This window comes from Suncus etruscus, chromosome 11 (assembly GCF_024139225.1).
Source record: "Suncus etruscus isolate mSunEtr1 chromosome 11, mSunEtr1.pri.cur, whole genome shotgun sequence".
NCBI classification, from domain to species: domain Eukaryota; kingdom Metazoa; phylum Chordata; class Mammalia; order Eulipotyphla; family Soricidae; genus Suncus; species Suncus etruscus.
The window spans coordinates 73,748,259-73,768,352 of record NC_064858.1 but is presented as its reverse complement, the minus strand read 5'-3'; the positions used below and the strand labels follow the sequence as shown (position 1 = coordinate 73,768,352).

General features: G+C 41.9%; 2 protein-coding genes across 2 annotated transcripts in view; one reads left to right on the top strand and one right to left on the bottom strand.

The window, feature by feature from the left end:
• The window catches only part of BCL2L13 (BCL2 like 13), a 1,170,396-nt gene that overhangs the window by 176,061 nt on the left and 974,241 nt on the right, over positions 1 to 20,094 (top strand). The gene's annotated exons all lie outside the window — the stretch shown is intronic.
• The window catches only part of MICAL3 (microtubule associated monooxygenase, calponin and LIM domain containing 3), a 251,291-nt gene that overhangs the window by 69,748 nt on the left and 161,449 nt on the right, over positions 1 to 20,094 (bottom strand). Inside the window, exon 19 of the mRNA XM_049783345.1 lies at positions 18,959 to 19,046. Coding sequence (XP_049639302.1) covers positions 18,959 to 19,046 — 88 coding nt within the window. The remainder of the gene's footprint in view (positions 1 to 18,958; positions 19,047 to 20,094) is intronic.

The following is a 20,094-nucleotide window of genomic DNA, read 5'->3' as shown; positions in this document are numbered from 1 at the left end:
TTCCAGACTCCCCTACGGATCCACTGGCAGGAAACGTGAGTCACAGAATTTTCTCAAGTTTTCTATGACAAGAGGAAGTGAAATGTTTATATTTGTCTAGTAGACAAGAAATGATTTACTCTTCCAGGTGTCTATAAATATGGGCAACTTATGATCACGAAAGTCATGTCAATCATTATCATTATACTAACAAGTTTCAGAGACATGAAATCTATGTTGGAAGGTTCAAACATTGCAAACAGACCCAAGACTAAACACACAACTGTAGAACTGTGTGGCTTGGGCTCATGACATTCAGCCACAAAGGATAGATTCTCTTCCTTGATCTCCTCCCATCCCCATTCCTTTCTGTTCCCTTTGTTGTTTGTGTGTGGGGTCAAGGGTCAAACTTAGGGCCTCATACCTGATTGGTAAGTGTTCTGCTGCTGAGCCATCCCAGTCCCTTTTCCATCTGTTATCATAGATGTTATCATCTGTGGAGACAGAGCTATTGTGGTACTGGGGGTGAGGGGTCATCACACATACTTGGCCATAGTGCTTTAACACACTTGCAGCATGACACCTCTTTTGGGATTCCTAGCACACTGCAACAAAGTATGTACTTTACAAACTAAGACAATAATTACTTAAAATATAAGAAATTAAGCCAATGCAGTGTGTGTTCTCTGAAACCATCAGAGGCAGAATCAGAGAAGGATGACTTGATGGAGTAAGTTAAGACCTGTTCTTCTTGGGCATAGTTAGATCGTCATACAAGGTCTAACCTGTATATTAGCTATAATAAATCCTCACCAGAGCTTTAAGAAATTCGCTGAACAAATTCAACACTATTTCTTCACTGTAAGGAAGTCTAAAGAGTTTTTCAAGTCAGTTGATGCTGTATGGACATAGAACAAATGGAAAATACCACCTATGAGGAGATAGTCTTGCAAGATTGACAGAAGTTTCTTCATGGCTTGAGAAAGAAGGCTGGGAATGTGGCTCAGTGGCAAAGCACTTGCCTTGCATTACATACATGACACCTAGGGTACTACTGAAGAATGGGAGGGAGAGGAAAGGGAAAGGGAAAGGAAAGAGATATTTTCCAATGACCTGATTTATTATAATTTTTAATGGATAATAATTTACTTTCAGTGAACAGCTTCCCTAAGAGAAATTCCAGACCCCATTAATAACAACTGAAGAAGAGAACTGGGAAGACAGTCCATGCTGATGTGCCTGACCCTGGTGAGGGTTTAAATTTCAGTTCTTCCCCCAGCACAGAGCTATTGGGCTCTGTAGTCCAGTGTGTCCAAAGCTGCTCCGAGATGGAGTGCACCTGGCCAGTGGGGCACTGAACTGTAAGAGGGATTCTGGCACGTTGGGGTTGGGGTGCGGCATCTCTACTGTTTATCAGACTCAGTAGGGCCAAAACATGTCTCAGTGAAGAGCTTCCTAAAACAGGTCCCTTTAAAGATACAAAGTCGGGTAACAGCATTTCTTGAGCTAGAGGAAGGAATGTTTCTGGGAAGACCAAAGACACTTTTGGCTAAGCCCACGACTACCATTTTATACTCATATCTCTCAGTGATACTCCAGTGGAACTTTAATCTAGGATGCCAGATTAAAATGACATCAGCTGGGGCCAGAGTGATAGCACAGAGGGTAGAGTGCACCACCAGATGTGTCCCCCCCCAAAAAAAAAACCCACCAAAACAAACAAAATGACATGAACAGGGGCTAAAGCGATAGCACAGCGGGTAGGGCAGTTGCCTTGCACATGGTCAACCAGGGTTTGATCCTTGGCATCTCATATGGTCCCCAAGCCTGCAAGGAATGATTTTTTTTTTTTTTTTTTGGTTTTTGGGCCACACCCAACAGTGCTCAGGGATTACTCCTGGCTGCCTGCTCAGAAATAGCTCCTGGCAGGCAAGGGGAACCATATGGGACACCGGGATTTGAACCAATCACCTTTGATTCTGGATCGACTACTTGCAAGGCAAACGCCGCTGTGCTATCTCTCCAGGCCCACAAGGCCCACGCCTGCAAGGAGTGATTTCTGAGTGCCGACAGGGTGGCCCCAAAACCAAAACCAAAACAAACAAAAAAGACAAGAGCAGATCATTTTAATTTTAAATCTTATTTTAATTATTTATTTATTTATTTATTTTTTTGAGTCACACCCAGCAGCGCTCAGGGTTTACTCCTGGCTCTGCGCTCAGAAATCGCACCTGGCAGGCATGGGGGACCATATGGGATGCTGAGATTCAAACCACCATCTGTCCTGGATCAGCTGCTTGCAAGGCAAATGCCTTACAGCTGTCCTATCTCTCCGGCCCCATTACTTAAATTAAAATAATTTTATTTTGGGGCCACACCTTAATTTTAATCTTTAATCTTAAAATTTCAAAATTAGCAGATGGCTATAGGTCTCTCTGGTCACTGACTGCTAAAGAGAATCAGATCTCTCCAGCAAGGGTCATGAAACAACACTATTAGTATAAATCTCACAGACCTCAATCTTGGCATTCTGGTTAGGTGCTGAAAATTCAGCTTAATGTGATCTTTTGTTTTCATAGTCAAGAGCCCATAGGGTGTCATGGATTTAGTTGACAACTTAACAGCCTATCCATGCAAGAGAAAAAAAATACCAAACCTACCTAAGCATTTGCAGAGATTTAACAATCCTTCAAAAGAGGGGCATTTGGTACAGGCTTACTGTCTTGTGTCCTTTTTGTTGTAGACTAGATAGCCAAGTCCTTATTCTACTTCCCCAAATATCTGCTGTGTAGGACTGTATCCTACAGAATTCAGTCCATCAAGACCATCACCTAGCCTGGATATACACCTACCTTCCTCACATTCAAAGATATCAACATCTGCTAAAACCATGACCAATGAGAGCCATATTTGGTTTCCTGTACTATTATTTTTCAGTGTGTGTGGGGTGGGGGAACTATATCTGGTACACGAGGATTACTTCCAATGCTGCTCAGGATACAATGTGGTGCCATGGATCAAATCTAAAATACCATTAAGTGGGGCTAGAGAGAGAGCACAGCGACGTTTGCCTTGCAAGCAGCCGACCCAGGATCTAAGGTGGTTGGTTCGAATCCTTGCGTCCCATATGGTCCCTCATGCCTGCCAGGAGTTATTTCTGAGCAGATAGCCAGGAGTAACTGCTGAGCACCTTTGGATGTGGCCCAACCCCCCCCCCCCCAAAAAAAAAATAAAATAAAAACCATTAAGCAACGAATGTAGCTAGCCTGTTAACAGTTTCAGCCCTGTAATCTTTTTAAATAATCAAGTTTCTATATATTGCCACTTATTTGCTATGTACAGAAACATGATAAGAGGAACAGGGGCCATTTTTTGTTTGCTTGTTTTTATGTCATACCCAGTGGTGCTCAGGGTTCTGCACTCAGGGATCACTCCTTCAGGCTCTAAGGACCTTATGGGGGGCTCCTGGGGATCAAACCCAGGTTGGCCACATGCAAGGAAAGTGCCTTACCCAGTGTACTGAGTACTACAGAACTGTAGGTTGCAAAATGGGAACTCAAATGAACAACTAGTTTTTACAATCCGTGCCAGGTACATTTAGACTCAGCTCAATTCTTTTTTATTTATTTTGGTTTTTGGACCACACCCAGCATGTCTCAGGGGTTAATCCTGGCTTTGCACTCGGTAATCACTTCTGGCTTGGCTTGAAAGACCATGAGACTCGGGGCTCAAAATCTGGCTAGCCTTGTGCAATGCAAGCACCCTATCTTATCTATTATCTTCCTTCCTATCTTATTTTTTTGGTTTTTGGGTCACACCTGGCAGTGCTCAGGGGTTACTCCTGGCTTTACACTCAGAAATCGGCCCTGGCAGGCATGGGGGACCATATGGGATGCTGGTATTCGAACCACCATCCTTCTGCATGCAAGGCAAACACCTTACCTCCATGCTATGTCTCCGGCCCCATCTATTATCTTTCTACCCCCAACTTAGTTCAATTCTGAAACTGGTTATCACCAAAGAATGAACACATCAGGAGCTGCAGGAATAATTAGATTATGGAAGATACTAGAATTTTTATTAATTTAATTTTGCTTTCTAAAATATTTTAAAGCACACAATAATTTAAACAGCTGAACTTTCAAGCAATTAAGTATACACTTAGTGGGAAGTATGTAATTATCATTTTAAGGGGGGCAGGCAAGAAGACATAAGGTTCACTGAGAATAATAACTTAAAGGTTAATTTCATGTCAGTACCATGTCTTTTCTTTTCCTTTTTATTATTTTATTTTTTTTATGCCACACCTGGCTGTACTTGGAAGACCATCTGGGTGCCAAAGATTTGACTGCATGTATATCTTCTTCTTTTTTTTTTTTTTTTTTTTTTTTTTTTTTTTTTTTGGTTTTTGAACCACACCCGGCAATGCTCAGGGGTTACTCCTGGCTGTCTGCTCAGAAATAGCTCCTGGCAGGCACGGGGGACCATATGGGACACCGGGATTTGAACCAACCACCTTTGGTTCTGGATCGGCTGTTTTCAAGGCAAACGCAGCTGTGCTATCTCTCCGGGCCCCCATGTATATCTTCTATACTATCTCTCTAGCCCCATCTTCTTTCTTTGGGGGTGGGGCTGGGGGTGGGGAGGGTCACTCCTGGCAGGCTGGGGGGACCATATTGGATGCCAGGAATCGAACCACTATCTGTCCTGGGTCGGCTTCGTGCAAAGCAAACACCCTACCACTGTGCTCTCTCTGGCCCCTCTAGTCCAAATGATCAGTCTGCAACCTAAAGGTGCAAAACCTGAGAAACACTGGCTTAGAAGTTTTATAAAAAAATTTTTTTTTTGGTTTTGGGTCACACCCAGCAGCGCTCAGGGGTTACTCCTAGCTCTGTGCTCAGAAATCGCTCCTGGCAGGCTTGCGGGACCATATGGGATGCTGGGATTTGAACCACCGTCCTTCTGCATGCAAGGCAAATGCCCTACCTCCCTGCTATCTCTCCAGCCATATCAAATATTTTGAGCCCTTACCAATTCAGCCATCAGCCAGAATTCTGACTTTGGTCTGGTATATGAAATACAAAACAGAGCTCATGTACATATTTCTTTGGGGTTAAGGTTAAAAACACATGATTAGGGACTGTTATTGTATAGGACTGACTGAGAACAGTCACGCTAAAGAGGAAGAAATCCAGGGCAAGTCAGCTGCTGAGTGGGCTAATTATAAGGCTACTTACTATGCAGACATAACCTAAGCAGTTGCACATCTGAACTCATCATTTTATGGCACAATGCTACTTAGAAAGAGAAGACTGCTCATCCTTCAAGTCCATTCCAGGGCATTCTGCACATCCTGTCCTTCTCACATCAACTTGTTGAGGTCTATTATTAGGCTAAAGTAGGAAGTAGGAGCTAGAGAGATAGTGGGGTAGTGTGTTGGCTTTGCACATGGTCAATCCCCAGCATCTCATAGGATCCCCTGAGCTTCCCATGAGTGACCCCTGAGCAAACAGGAGTAACCACTGAGTACATAGCCAGGAGTACTCTCTAAGCATCACAGGGTGTAGCCCAAAATGCAAAATGCAAAAAAAAATAAATAAATAAAGTCTGAAGATTAGCACAATGGGTTGAGTGTATGCTTTGCATGTAGGAGACCCATGTTCAAGCTCTGACACCACGTAGCCCCTGCACACTGCTGGGAGCAACCTTGAGCAAAGAGTCAAAAACCTGAATCAAAAATTGAGTACCCCCAAGTAAATAAAACAAAATTTCAGGTTATTTGTGATGATCATAAAGATGATATGGTAGCCAGAGTGATAGCACAGCGGTATGGCATTTGCCTTGAATGCGACTGACACGGGATGAACCTGGATTCAATACCCGGCAACCCATATGATCCCCCGAGCATGCCAGGAGCTTAGTGCCCCAGGAGTAGCCCATTGAGTGCTGCTGGGTGTGGTTCAAAATTCAAAAAAAAAAAAAAAAGATTGATATTAAGAATCATTTCAGGGGGCTGGAAGAGATAGCATGGAGGTAAAGTGTTTGCCTTGCATGCAGAAGGTCAGTGGTTCGAATTCCAGCATCCCATATGGTCCCCCGAGCTTGCCAGGAGCGATTTCTGAGCTTAGAGCCAGGAGGAACCCTTGAGCTGCTGGGTGTGACCCAAAAACCAAAAACAAACAAACAGAAAGAATCATTTCATATTATTTATAATCAACTTAGTGTTTATTCATTCTTCTTCAATTTCTCTTGAAAATTTGTCCCATTTTATATCAACAATTAACCAGATACATAATTAAACTTATCAATTTACTATGTTTCAAAAAGCATACTCCTTATCCTGAGATGATTTGTCAAAGAAATAATCTGGGAGATCATTATCTCCCAGAAATAATCTACTGTGTACCCACAGATTTATACAAGACACTGATCATATTTAAAAAGATCTTAGGAGGAAAACACATACCTTAAGTGCTGACAAGCTCTGGTTATAGAGCAAGAATGGAAAAAACTGAATAGATAAAGCAATGCAGATTCAGAATGCTTGTATTTATTCTGTATTCAACCCTATCTCTACATTCATTAGTTATGTGGCCTTGATCAAGTTTGCTTAACATCTGTGTGACTGCCTGTTTTCTCATCTGCAGAATGGCATCCTTCATAGGCTACTGTAGGGTTAAATGAATATACACAAAGACTCTAGACAAAGGAATAGTAAATTATTACTACCATCACTGTCCCACACACTGCTTTCTGTGCATTGATATGATAAAAGCAGTTCACAGATATCTCTCAAGTAAAACACGTGTCTGCTTGAATGTATAAAACCAGAGATTCAATCCACAGCACTGCACAACACTGCCATGCATGGCTTCCCACAATAACAATATAAATTTGTTTGTATATATGTGTGACAAGAGTGACAATGGCACATGCCCAGTATGAGCATCTGGAGGGAAAATAACAGGACATAGCATACATTTTTACTCCCTTTTAAAAAAATTATTCCCTATTTTTAGGAAAAGATATTAGGAGAAGAGGGAGTTTTGCTTGCAAATATAGAAATCCTCCTGACATGGTAGACCTTTGTGTGTGCAGATGTGTGTAAGTTGGGAGAGTGCACGAGGTGGTGCTTGGAGGCTAATCCTGGAAGTGCTGGAGATTGAACCAGAGCTTCCTGCATGCAAAGTAAATACTCAGCCCTTTGAATCATCTCCTTGGCCTCTGGTATGATATTTTTAGCTGCAAGGAGGATAGGTACTACTTCTCTTCAATAAAGCAAAACTACTAAAACTTTGGTTCTTCCCTCCTATAGCCCATCAAATCCTTATTTCCCCAGCAACATGCTTCTTTGAGTTTCAAAAGCTTCCATGGAGTCTGGAATGGGCTGCAACCACCTTCCTGACCCTATCACACATTTAGTTACAAGGTTAATGCTCATTCCCTATGAAAGATAAACCTAGCTAAAAGGTAGGCTCTGGTTCAGAGAAATCACCACAGACCAATTCCCAGGAGAAACTCTACTGCTAAAAAAATCTAACTCATTCATCTTTAGTTGGCAAATAGTGGGAGGAAAAATTTGTTTCCTTTCTGCCTGAACCTTCCAGATCTTGACTTAGTTCTAGAAAATAGGAATAACCTACTATTTTATATAATGTGTAATGTTATAATATAATCCAATGTTATACAGAGCAGTGATTTATTAGTTATTAGATTGAGTTTAATACAAGAAACTTATATGGGGCCAGAGACAGTATATGGATTAAGGCAGTTGTAAACATGTGGGCAACCTGGGTTCAATCCCTATTATCATTCATTGATGGTCCTCCCTACCAGGAATGATCCCAAAATAAAGTAGCTAGCAGTTAGCCTTGAGTACTGCAGAGCCACTGCGTAGCCCCAACAAGAAGAAACCTAGTATGATACTTCTTTCCTGAGGCCCTTGTTAATTATATTTCTCAGCTTCAGGTATGTTATATTATTATAATTATTATTATTTTGGTTTTGGTGCCACAACCAGTGGTGCTCAAGGATTACTTCTGGCTTTGCACTCAGAAATTACTCCTGGCAGGCTCAGGAGACTATGTGGGATGCTGGGGATCAAACCCAGGGCAGTTGTATGCAAGGCAAATAAATGCTTTACCTGCTTCAGGTTTGAACACTGATCCTTTGAACACTAAAGAAACTCATTTGCTTTCTTATCTGAGGAAAAATATGAGAACATAAAGAGGAATACTTATTTTGGCCTTCCTTCATAAGTCTAACAGCAGGGTTTGTCATATGTGCATTAAGCTCCGATTTCTCCGGATGCTGTTTGGTCCTTGCCCACTGGCCTTGTACCCCTTTGACTGGGTTCATCTTTCTCTAGGAGTGTGTATTGGTAGAGACTCAGTTATACTGGAATGTGTTTTGGGAACACACAGAAGTAGGCGTCAAAATGGGAAGGAATTAAAGTTTTTTTGCAGTATTTATTATTATTTTTTGCAGTATTTCACTTAGTTTAAAATGATTACTAAAGACCTACAATTCCAAGCAAGAACCTAAACAGGATTAGGATATACTATTGTATATAAAGTGGAAATAATTTTTTTCCATTGGTGGAGATCTTCCTCCAGTTTCACACTGTTAATGCTTATGCTCCATCACTGAACTACACTCCCAGCCCCTTTTTGATATTTCACATAAGTACAGAATAGAAGCTAAATCACTTAACCGATAAACAGAACTTACTGTTATAGGGTACAACCACTATGAGCTGGCTTAAATACCAAAATGAAAATGTAAGGATGGACTGGAAAGATAGCACAATGAATAGGGCACTTGCTGAATTGGGTTGGATCCCCTTCATCCATATGGTCACTTGAGCACTGCCAGCAGTAATTCCTGAGTGCACAGCAAGCAGTTACTCCTAAACATCAGCTTAGGTGTGGCCCCAAACAAAAACACATAAGGTGTAGGGTGAATGGGTTTGAGCTCACATGGTTTCCCTGAACACTAATTTGGGTGTGGCACCCCCCAAAAGCACTTAAAAATAGAAAATATCAGAAGCCAATAGAAATTCTGACAAATTTCATTATGGACTTTTCCTAGAAATTATCTTAGATTAGATCCAGCAATTTTGTCGTGCAGCACAAAATCTGAGGCTCTGAATTCTATTTCCACTGAAAGATATTCTTAAATTTCCTCTTTAAGAGAAGAGGCCTCTGTAAGGGGCGGGCACTTTGATCTCCCTGTAAAAAGTTTTACTATTGGGAGGAAGATAATATTAAAGATGAGATGAACTATATAGTAAGCTTATATTAAAATTTGGGTATAGGGGCCGGAGAGATAGCATGGAGGTAGAGCGTTCACCTTGCATGCAGGACAGTAGTTCGAATCCTGGCATCCCATATGGTCCCCCGAGCTTGCCAGGAGCGATTTCTGAGCATAAAGCCAGGAGGAACCCCTGAGCGCTGCTGAATGTGACCCAAAAACAAAAAACAAACAAAAAAAAATTGGGTATTGGGCCAGAGAGATAGCATGGAGGTAGGGAGTTTGCCTTGCATGCAGAAGGACAGTGGTTCGAATCCTGGCATCCCATATGGTTCCCTGAGCCTGCCAAGAGCGATTTCTGAGCATAAAGCCAGGAGTAGCCCCTGAGCACTGCCAGGTGTGACCCCCCAAAAAAAATAAAATAAAATTTGGGTATTGATAATGACAGCCTCTAGCTCGGTATCCTCAGAGCCTCATTAAAGTGCTCCAGAAGTATCCAGAACAAGCTGATAACTGTGGAAATTCTACCGCTATATAAGTTAACCCACTGGAAATGAAAAAGATGGTATTCACAGAATTCATGAAATCTAGAACTAATGGGAGTTGAGATGCCTGAAGCTCTCTGCCTGCTATCAAGGTATACCAGGTGATTCTGTACAAGAGCCTACCTGCTCCAGAACACCCATTATAGAAAACAGAACTAATTGTAATGAAAGAGGCATTAGATGCGAAAACACTCATTCAACACATCAAAAGTGAGAGAGAAGTGTAGCAGATCTCAGCCTGACCAAGGCCAAGTCTGATTCTCCCTCATTCCATTATGATTAACTCACTACTGACTTGTTGGCACTTGAAGGTTGCTTAGTTGGATCTGAACTGCAAGGTTTTTGGAGTCTTGGTATGGATTTAAGCTTCTGTGAAAGGAAACTGCAGAAGAATTTCTGAAATTTGTCTAGTTATGACAAGAGTCTCAGGTAGCTCTTCTATTTGTAACTCAGTGTGACTTCACTCTCACATGGAAAATCCTATCCTGTTTTTCAGTATAAAAGGAGAGGTGGTCCATTTTTAGTACCATCAATATGGACTCCATGTTTGCACCACAGGATTCCAATAACAGAAAAATCCAAATTAGGAAATTGTCATGGAATTTATGAGATAAAACAACTAAAACAACAGAAAATAGGTTTCAAGAAGTTTCTGAAAGAAACTGACACCCTTGGGCTGGAGCAATAGCACAGCAGGTAGGGCATTTGCCTTGCATGTGGCCTACCTGGGTTCGATCCCTTGCCTGCCAGGAGCGATTTCTGAGCAGAGAGGCAGGAGTAACCCCTGGGTGCTGCTAGATGTGGTTCATAAATCAAAAATCAAAACAAAACAAAAAAAAGAAACTGAACCCAAATATAATTTTCCAGGATCTTAACCTGATTCTGAGAATCCTATCAGTTGTCACTCTTCATATGGAGGTAATTTATTTAGTATCTTGTGAACAATGAAGGTGCTCCCCTCTTTGTTTCTGGGATAACAACAGCAGCCAAGACTTCACATTTAAATACACAGTTCAATCATCATTACTGATTTTTAGTCGACTTATTAATTGTTGCTTATTGTATGCCCATAGCCCAATTCTTTTTCTCTCAGCTGTCTAAGGCATCAAGAATTCTGGCTAGCTTATCAACTTTCTGAGAAAGTTAAGCAAAGTTAGACCAAAATTAAGGAAGTTAAACCTCTTGGAAGAAGAAATGGTAGAATGAGCAGTGCTCTGTGGATTACAGTAACACAGCTGACAATGTTGAGCTCTAGGGGGACACAGTCCCTACCTGACTGCTGGTCCAGATGACAAGAGAATACAGACACTGTTGTCTGTTTTAAGGTGCAACTCAAGAACAACTGTGGTCCCAAATGAAGTTTCAGAAAGGGGAGACCAGGAAGGCCTTTCTCTGTTGGGGGTTGGAGGGCCACTTAAGTCGTGCTGAGGATGTCCAGGCATCTGTCTTGGAGGTTCTCAGTTAACTGGGCATGTGGTTTAGTGCCAGGGTCTGAGGATTTGGTGTTGCTCCGGCCCTGTGGTGCTGGGTGCTGCTCCAGGGCTACATTAGGCAATGGTAGGGGACCATATGGTGGGTGCCTGTGGTAGAATTGGGGTCAGCACATGCAAGATATGCACCTTAAACCTCCAGGTCTTAAAAAATCAATACCCAGTTTCTCAGCAGGAGCAAACTTGGAACTATGTGCCCCTACTGAAGATGGGTGGTGTCAGTATACTTAGTGTCCAATAGCACAAGGGGCACAGCTGCTAATGTTCTTCAGAGTGTGAGAGGGCTTCAGAGTGGCCAAATAGAATTGGACTCCTGGGCCCGGAGAGATAGCACAGCGGCGTTTGCCTTGCAAGCAGCCGATCCAGGACCAAAGGTGGTTGGTTCGAATCCCGGTGTCCCATATGGTCCCCCGTGCCTGCCAGGAGCTATTTCTGAGCAGACAGCCAGGAGTAACCCCTGAGCACTGCCAGGTGTGGCCCCCCCCCCCAAAAAAAAAAAAAAAAAAAGAATTGGATTCCTAATTCAGCAATCAGGCCCAACACAGATAGCACAGGTGGACAGAGCAAGGTCATGGTCAGGAGAGAAGTTACTGTCTTTTAGCCAAAAATCCTCAAGACAGAGGAGAGAATCATTAAAGCTTCCAGGTGTTCAGAAATGGCCTGTTAGAGACAGAAATGGGGGGGGGGGGGCTGCCCTGTGTCCCATGGCTGACATGATTTCATGGAAACTGACGTGAGGTCCCCTAGATTGGTTGGTGCCCTGTTGGTTTACAACTTATAACTTGGTTCCACCCTAAACAAAGATCATCCTGGTTTCTTTATTTGTTTGTTTACAACTTGGTTTTACCCAAAACAGATATTTTCCTACTTAATCATAGTTTACATGTCTCAAGAAAACTTGAGACTGGGCAGGACTGGCTCAGGACAGCCTGAGCTATTTGTTCTTATTCTCCCACGTGGGGGTGGTCTGGGTACTCAATAAAAATGACAGTTCTCGCAGGCAGCTAGCTCTCAATATGAGGTAGAAGATTGCCAGACTATATGTGTTTCACCCTCAGCTTGGTTTGGATTATTTTGTGCGGTGACCCTGCTTCAGACCCACTCAACCAGGGTTTGGAATACATAGTGTGTGGATTTATTTAGTGTCCCAGAGTGGCTGGGACACAGGCGATATCCTCCATTTTCCTACTTATAGTGGGTACAAAATAAAATATCTTCCACAAGTACAACCCATGAACAAGGGCCTCTTACTGATGGGAACCTCTAGTTTATACATTAAGAACCTGTTTCCGTTTTGATTTCCACTTTCTCTCTGATTCTGCTGCACCATGATTTTCAAACCCACTTCAAAGGTCCAACCCTCTTTCCCACCCTTCACTCAGGAAAAAAGGGAAGAAAAAGAAAAACTCAGAAACCTGAAGATTGTTTGGAATTTATTCTCTTAAATAAGAATAGTAACATTTGTTAAAAAGAAAAAGAAAAAGAAAAAAGCACAATACCTTAGTTTCACAGTAAAGGCAAAAACAAAGTTATACAATTAAATTAAAAAACTCACAGACACTCAAAACAACAGCACAGGTTAAAAACAAGGGTAAAAATAAAGGTTTGAGGTAAGGCTGGAAATATAGACAGGGGCTCCTTGGCACAGTTTACTTTCCTCTTATTCTGTTTTGTCCCATGGTCCTCTTCCCTCTCCCCATCCTTGACTCTGCCCAAGCTAATTGGCCTAGGAATAAAGTGAACCCCTTAACCCATATCTCAGACCTTCAAGACCCACAATGAAGCACCTTAATATAAGGATTGTCCTACAGAGAAACACATTAAACACCAAAATAACAGAAGCCCAGTCCTTTCAGACGGACCCATACACAAGCATGAAAGTCAGATAAGGAAAGTACAGTGTTTGGTTCTTCAGGGAATGTGCTGTAAGACATTATCAGTTTCCTGAGGCTCATCCTCCAAAAACCTTTCCAAACCTACAAATGTGCTGGGCTACTGTTCCCACCAACTTCTGACAGTAACACTAAAGCCGGCTAGTGGCACAGTTCCCCCACAGCTACTTTGGTTTACAGAATGAAGGAACAACTTAGAAAATAACTCCTTTAACATTGCTGTTATTATTTCACACAAAATAAAAGTATCTATTCACAACACAAAAATTGTGTGTACAACAATTGCCATTCTAACACCGTTTTTACTGTGCTCCTTTGACTCTAATCCTTAAAAAAAAAAAACCACTTAAAATTTGAGGTTAACTTAAGCTAATATGCATGTACATGGAAATGTAAAAAATACTATGCCTCTAATGTTTAAGGAGTTATGTAAGTTTTAAGGCTTTAGATTGCCTTGTGTGCTGTTAAGAAATATTATAATGTGTTACAATCTGGGGACTTGAGGGACAAAATAATTGTAGATGGATTCTGTTTTATTTATCTTAATGTTCTTTGGCTGAAAGTTCAAAGTTACAGTATCAGCAAGGGGACTTCTTCTGAGAATTATGTTATGGGTGATTGTCCTTCCACTGTAACTTTACCTTGTCCTCTTTCTTTGCATCTTTGTTCTCATAATTAAAAATAAAAAAATTAAAAAAATTGTGTGTGTAAATATTTACACATCACCATCAACTCTTAGTTGCATTATATTGGATGGCTCTACTCAGATTTTCCAGAACTGTATGTATGGTAAAAGTGTGTGGGAAGCAGTGAGAACATTTTCTAATTTCTTCCTAATAGGCACAAATCCAGGACCAAGTAGAATTCCTGATACCACAGAACTACAATAGTTGGACTTGGGGAATGCTTGCAGCATGCAAATTACAAAGGCAAACCTGGAAATAAAAAAATCACTTCTAGGGGCCAGAGAGATAGCATAGAGATAGGGCATTTGCCTTGCATGCAGAAGGGCAGTGGTTTGAATCCCGGCATCCCATGTGGTCTCCCAAGCCTGCCAGGAGCGATTTCTGAGTGTAGAGCCAGGAATAACCACTGAACAAAGCCTAGTGTGACCCAAAAACCAAACCAAACCAAAACAAAACAAACAAAAAAAACCCTTCTATTCTGCTAGGGAGTTTTAAAGTTAAGATCCTCTTTTCCCTAAGAGGGCAAAATAGACATATTTCTTCCATTTTATCTATTGCCTGTACTTGGAGAAAGACCCTTTTATTCCTTCCTTAGAATCGCCCATAATTTTTTTTTCTTCCACTATTAGATATAAAGGGGTCTGCTTAACACAACAACAACAACATCAACAAAAGATTCAAAGAACCTACACTAAGGTGCTATGTGTTTAAGGGGGAAATCCTTTCTTTGGGGTTTCTTTCAGTGTTGTCCAATTTTTTCTTTAATTCATGGATGGAGTTATACTGCTGTAGATAGGGCACTTGCTTTGCAAGTTAATCCCCAGCATCACATATAGTTGTCCCCCTCCCTCACTGTAGCCAGGAGTGATTTTCTGAGCCAGGAGTAGCCCCTGAGCATCTCCAAAAACAAAAAATTTTTTCCCTTGGGGCTGGAGTGATAGTACAGTGGTAGGGTGTTGGCCTTGTACCAATTCCAATTTTAAGGAAAAAAATTTTTTTCAGGGTGGGGTTTTCGGTCACACCCAGAGGTGCTCAGGGGATTGGTGCTAAACTATTAGACAAAGCAAAATATTTGTGCCAAGTTAGTTAATCTAGACCAGGGGGGCTGTAGAGATAGCATGGAGGTAGGGCATTTTCCTTGCATGCAGAAGGATGGTGGTTTGAATCCCAGCATCTCATATGGTCTCCTGAGCCTGCCAGGAGCGATTTCTGAGCATAGAGCCTGGAGGAACCCCTAAGCACTCTGGGTGTAACCCAAAACCAAACCAAAACAAAACATCTACACTGGTAAGTGCGAGAAGCTTAAACATGTTTATATGGCTGGATAGCACAGCAGTAGGGCGTTTGCCTTGCATGCGGTCAACCCAGGATGGACGATGGTTCAAATCCCGAATCCCATATGGTTTCCCGAGCCTGCTAGCAGCAATTTCTGAGCACAGAGCCAGGAGTAACCCCTAAGTGCTGCTGGGTGTGACCCCAAAACCCAAAAGAACAAACAAACAAAAAAAAACCCATGTTTATATATTTTTGAAACTGGGGACAGAAGTTTTCTATTTTGAAAACACGTCACAAAGAAAAAATTGTACACAAAACCATCAAACAATATGTTAGGCAGCTGTTACATGACAGGAACTAGAGAAAGATAACAATGTAAAATAGGCCTGGAAAAGGTCTTTCAACTTATGTGTCCTATCTTTTTGACAACAGCAATAATTTTGGTCAAAGGACTAAGGAACACAGGAAAGAAGAGAGAGAGGCTACGAAGAAAGACTTGCAGAGTAAGCACTGTGGGCCTTGTCTGCAGACAGAAAGCCAGTGCTCCTACTTATGTGTATGTCTAGGAGGGTAGTTTATTTACACACAATAGAATATCAAGTTCATCCATCTACAGTGTTTTCTTGTCTAAGAGTACAATGAAAGATATGCACCATGAATATGGGTTTCTCAGTATAAAAACATTCTGGACTCCTCAAACTCCTGAGCTATTCCTGTAGTTTCTTAAAAACAATATTAGGTAATCAAAGTCTTACTTGAGATTTTTTTTTTTTTTTTTGGTTTTTCAGGCCACACCCATTTGATGCTCAGGGGTTACTCCTGGCTAAACGCTCAGAAATTGCCCCTGGCTTGGGGGGACCATATGGGACACCGGGAGATTGAACCGCCGTCCTTCCTGGGCTAGCGCTTGCAAGGCAGACACCTTACCTCTAGCGCCACCTCACCGGCCCCCTTACTTGAGATTTAGAGAAGGAAATTCTATTAAAGATCTGCTTCCTACCAACTAAAAAATATCACCTATATGTCTGTTCCTTTTCAGTGGAGACAAGTAAGAAAAGTGCTACCGCTTTGAGGTATGTTAAAACTCGGCTCCTATAGCTCTCTGGCATCCTATATAATGTTCCAAACACCTTCTGGAGTAATTAATTCCTAAGTGCAGAGCTAGGAGTAAACCCTAAGCATTTCCCTCACCCCCAAGACTCTGCGCTGTCATTTATAGAAGCCTGAGTCTAGAGGAGGTATTAATTGAAATTCATTTGCCACAAACAATGTGGCCTCCCATTGCCTAGAATACCTTAAGCCAGGGGTCTGCCTCAATCTTAGGGGTAAATTCAAATTGTGAAGGTTTTGTTCGATAATAGTCAAGAAAGAACTGGGGGTACTGAGACATGGTCCGACTTTGAAACTTTAATGATTATAACCATGCTACCACATAAATGCTAACCACAGTAATAGCTATAATCCTTGGCTTTTTTTTTTTTTTTTCATTTGAATTGAATTTTCCATAGTACCACCTTTAGGAATTCTAAATGGCAAACTGAAACAGCTGGGAATGTGAATGAACTTAGCTTGCTTAGACTTGAATTTCAGTGTTTTTCTTTTTGGGAGCCTCACATAGCAGTGTTCAGGACTTACTCCTAGTTCTGTCTGGCTGGATATGCTAGGGACTGACTGTATAGGGTGCTGGAGATCAAACCTGGGTTGGCTATGCACAAGGCAAGCTCCCTACCTCTACCATTTCTCTGGCCTCTCAGTGCCTTCCTTCCTTCCCTTTTTTTGTTTTTGGGTAACATCTGAGGGCACTCAGCCCTTACTCTTGGTTTGTTGCTCAGAAATTCTCTTCTGGCGGTGTTAGGGTAGGGATGAAACTGGTGTGACCCATTTGTAAGGCAAGTGTCTTAGCCCCGATACTATCTCTGGCCCTTTAAGTTCTTCTTAAAAGGTGTTCGCTACTCTATGGGCCAGAGTATGTTTGCCTTGCATGTGGCCAACTTAGGATGGATCCAGGTTTGATTCCTGGCATCATATATGGTCCGGGGGGCCTGCCAGGAGCGATTTCTGAGCTCGAGCCAAGAGTAACTCTTGAGCGCTGCTTAGTGTGCCTCCCCAACCAAAAAAAAAGAAAAGAAAAAGAAAAAAGAAAAGAAAAGGTGTGCAGTACTCTAAACACAAAAAGTTATTCTTTTAGTTATTTTACTAAATAGCCAGTAAAAAAAGAAAAAACAAAAACAAAAACAAACTCACCTTCACTAGAACAAGATCCAGATTAATATAGTGGTGCCTTCCCTTGGGCAAAAATACTTTCTGGAGCCCAATGTTCAAGTCTCATTAATTCCACTGATTGTATTTGTAACTGCTAGAACACTGCCACCCCCCTTTTCAGTGCTCCAAGACTGTCAACTGCAAAGTGCTGTCAATACTTGATGAGAGATTAGAAAGGCTTTTAAGAAAATAGGTTCCAAAGTCTCCTGTGGCTTAAATATTGCTATAAAATCCTGACAAAGTGCTTAAACATTCAATTTGCATACACTTCAAAATTCTAACAAGAGTATGTATGAGAACAGAAGAGAGCTCTGTGATCTGTTTCAGCTGGTTGGTACAACCAAGCCTCTGCACCCATTCCCATTTCTGGGCCTTCTCCCACTCCCAGAATGAGTACTATAAGGCTCACTTCAATTCTTGAGCACAGGAAAAGCAGCTGACTCTGAGAACCTCTCATTTAAGGACTAAATGAATAATTTCTCTCTTTGCCTATTATGGACATTCCACTGCTAACCCCTCCCAAAGATTCTGGCACTAGTCAGTGATCTTGAGGATTTTTTACATAGTACCTTTAGACTGTGTAGTAAATGGCTGCTTGAGATACACTTGCTTAGAACAAGAAATAAATGGCAGAAATATGATCCTTTGTCTTTGCCTCTCACCTTGGTCAATATGAGGGGCTATTAAGCACCTATCATTTGGTAAAACAGTGGTGGAAGAGTGGAGAGAAGCAATTTTAAGTGAAACAGCAAAATTTTTCACCACAATATATCTATTTCCTATGAGCCCCTCTTAGTGCTGCCCTAGTAAGTTCAAAATAAATATTTTTAGAGGTAGAAATGGTGCCATTCATTTCTTAAAACAAGGGAATGATTTGTAAAAGTAATTAGTAAAATTAATTAGAAACCAATTAAGGATTGATCCTTTTTATAAGCTGAAATGCCCCAAAGTAGATAGAGCATATCCTTTACTAGTTCATAGAGAAGAGGAGTGTCATTTTACCTATAATCTGAATAGGGAGCAGGATGCAAGGATTTCAAGTTTCAGTAAATAAAAACTGAGATGAAGGGCCTTATTATTATGTTAGGTTTGGTCAAAGAATCAAACGCAAGGACATGCTAGGAAGCTGAGGGATTCTGAATTTTCACTTGAGTCATTGATCAAAGTAGCCTATTTTGAGTGCCACTTTACCTAGAAAGGGCCTGAACCAATTACCGAAATAAGTGCATTTGCTGCAAGTAGGTTGTCTTCAGGGTTACAGTAATATTTGGATGCCGAGTAAATATTACAGGAACTTGCTTGTTACTGGCCATCAATGGATGATATATGCCCCTACTGGCTCACAGTTTGCCAGTGAAACTCCCCTCTAATTTGCACCAGCACCTCTGACAGGCCATAGAGAAAGGGGACTCCGAAAGCAAGCAGTTGGCACATGAAGAAGGAGTCCAAAGGGTTTTGGGCCACGTGATGCCCAATCGAAGAAATGTTGCTTTGTAGGTGTTGGCTCATCCCCTTGGCCTTGTCACAGAGGCCGAGAGAGTGATGCACCACCCAGCCAAACAAGGAAGTTAGGCTACCTGGAGTTCTCTCAGTGGGGTTGGCAAGGGTACTGGCCCGTCCATTTGTATCAGTAGTAGGGCCATCCTGCAGGGGTCCTCTTGCCTCCTAGGAAAGTCATCAGAAAAACATCAGGTTCTGATTGAAGCACTTGTCTCCCGCTTAGGAGGCAATAACATCTAACTAACTGGCTGCTCAGAGCAGTATTTTTCAGTCAGCCTTCCTTCCATTTGTTTTGTTTTGGGGTTATAATTAGTGGTGCTCAGGGTTTACTCTGACTCTGCTCAGGGATCACTACCAATCCTCCAGGGCACCCATGTGGGATGCTGGGGACCAAACCAGAGTTGGCTGTGTGCAAGGCAAATGTCTTAACTCCTGTTCTATCTCTGCCCCAATTTTTCTTTTTTCCGTTTTTTTTTTTTTTTTTTTAAACAAAGAGGAATCAAAATCTAGATCTACACCACTCTATTATTCTCCACAAATCCCTCTGCAGCCAACAGAAATCCTTTCAAGGAATCATTAGTTAGCCTGTATGTTTAAAAGGTACCCGTGAAGGGACTAAGATAGAAGAGGAGTCAGGTACTCACATTAAAGTAAAAAGGGTGGCGGGCCAGATAGCACAGTGGTAAGGCCGCCAAGACAGGACAGACCCTGGTTCAAATCCCAGCATCCCATATGGTCTCCCGAGCCTGCCAAAAGTGAACTTCTAAGTGCAGAGCCAGAAGTAACTCTTTTTTTTTTTTTTTTTGGTTTTTTGGGCCACACCCGTTTGATGCTCAGGGGTTACTCCTGGCTAAGTGCTCAGAAATCACCCCTGGCTTGGGGGGACCATATGGGAGGCTGGGGGAATCAAACTGAGGTCCTTCCTTAGCTAGCGCTTGTAAGGCAGACACCTTACCTCTAGCGCCACCTCGCCGGCCCCCAGAAGTAACTCTTGAGTGCCACTGAGTGTGACCCAAAAACCAAAATAAAATAAAAGAAAATAAAAAGGGTGGGTGGAGAGATAGCACAGGGTAATCAAGGTGTTCAACTTGCATGCAGTGAACTCTGGTACTATATGGTCCTGTAAGCACTACCTACCTCTCTCTAGCAGAGCATAGAGAAATCCCCAAGTACCCCCCAAAACCCCCAAGCCTCCCAAATTAATGAAACTATT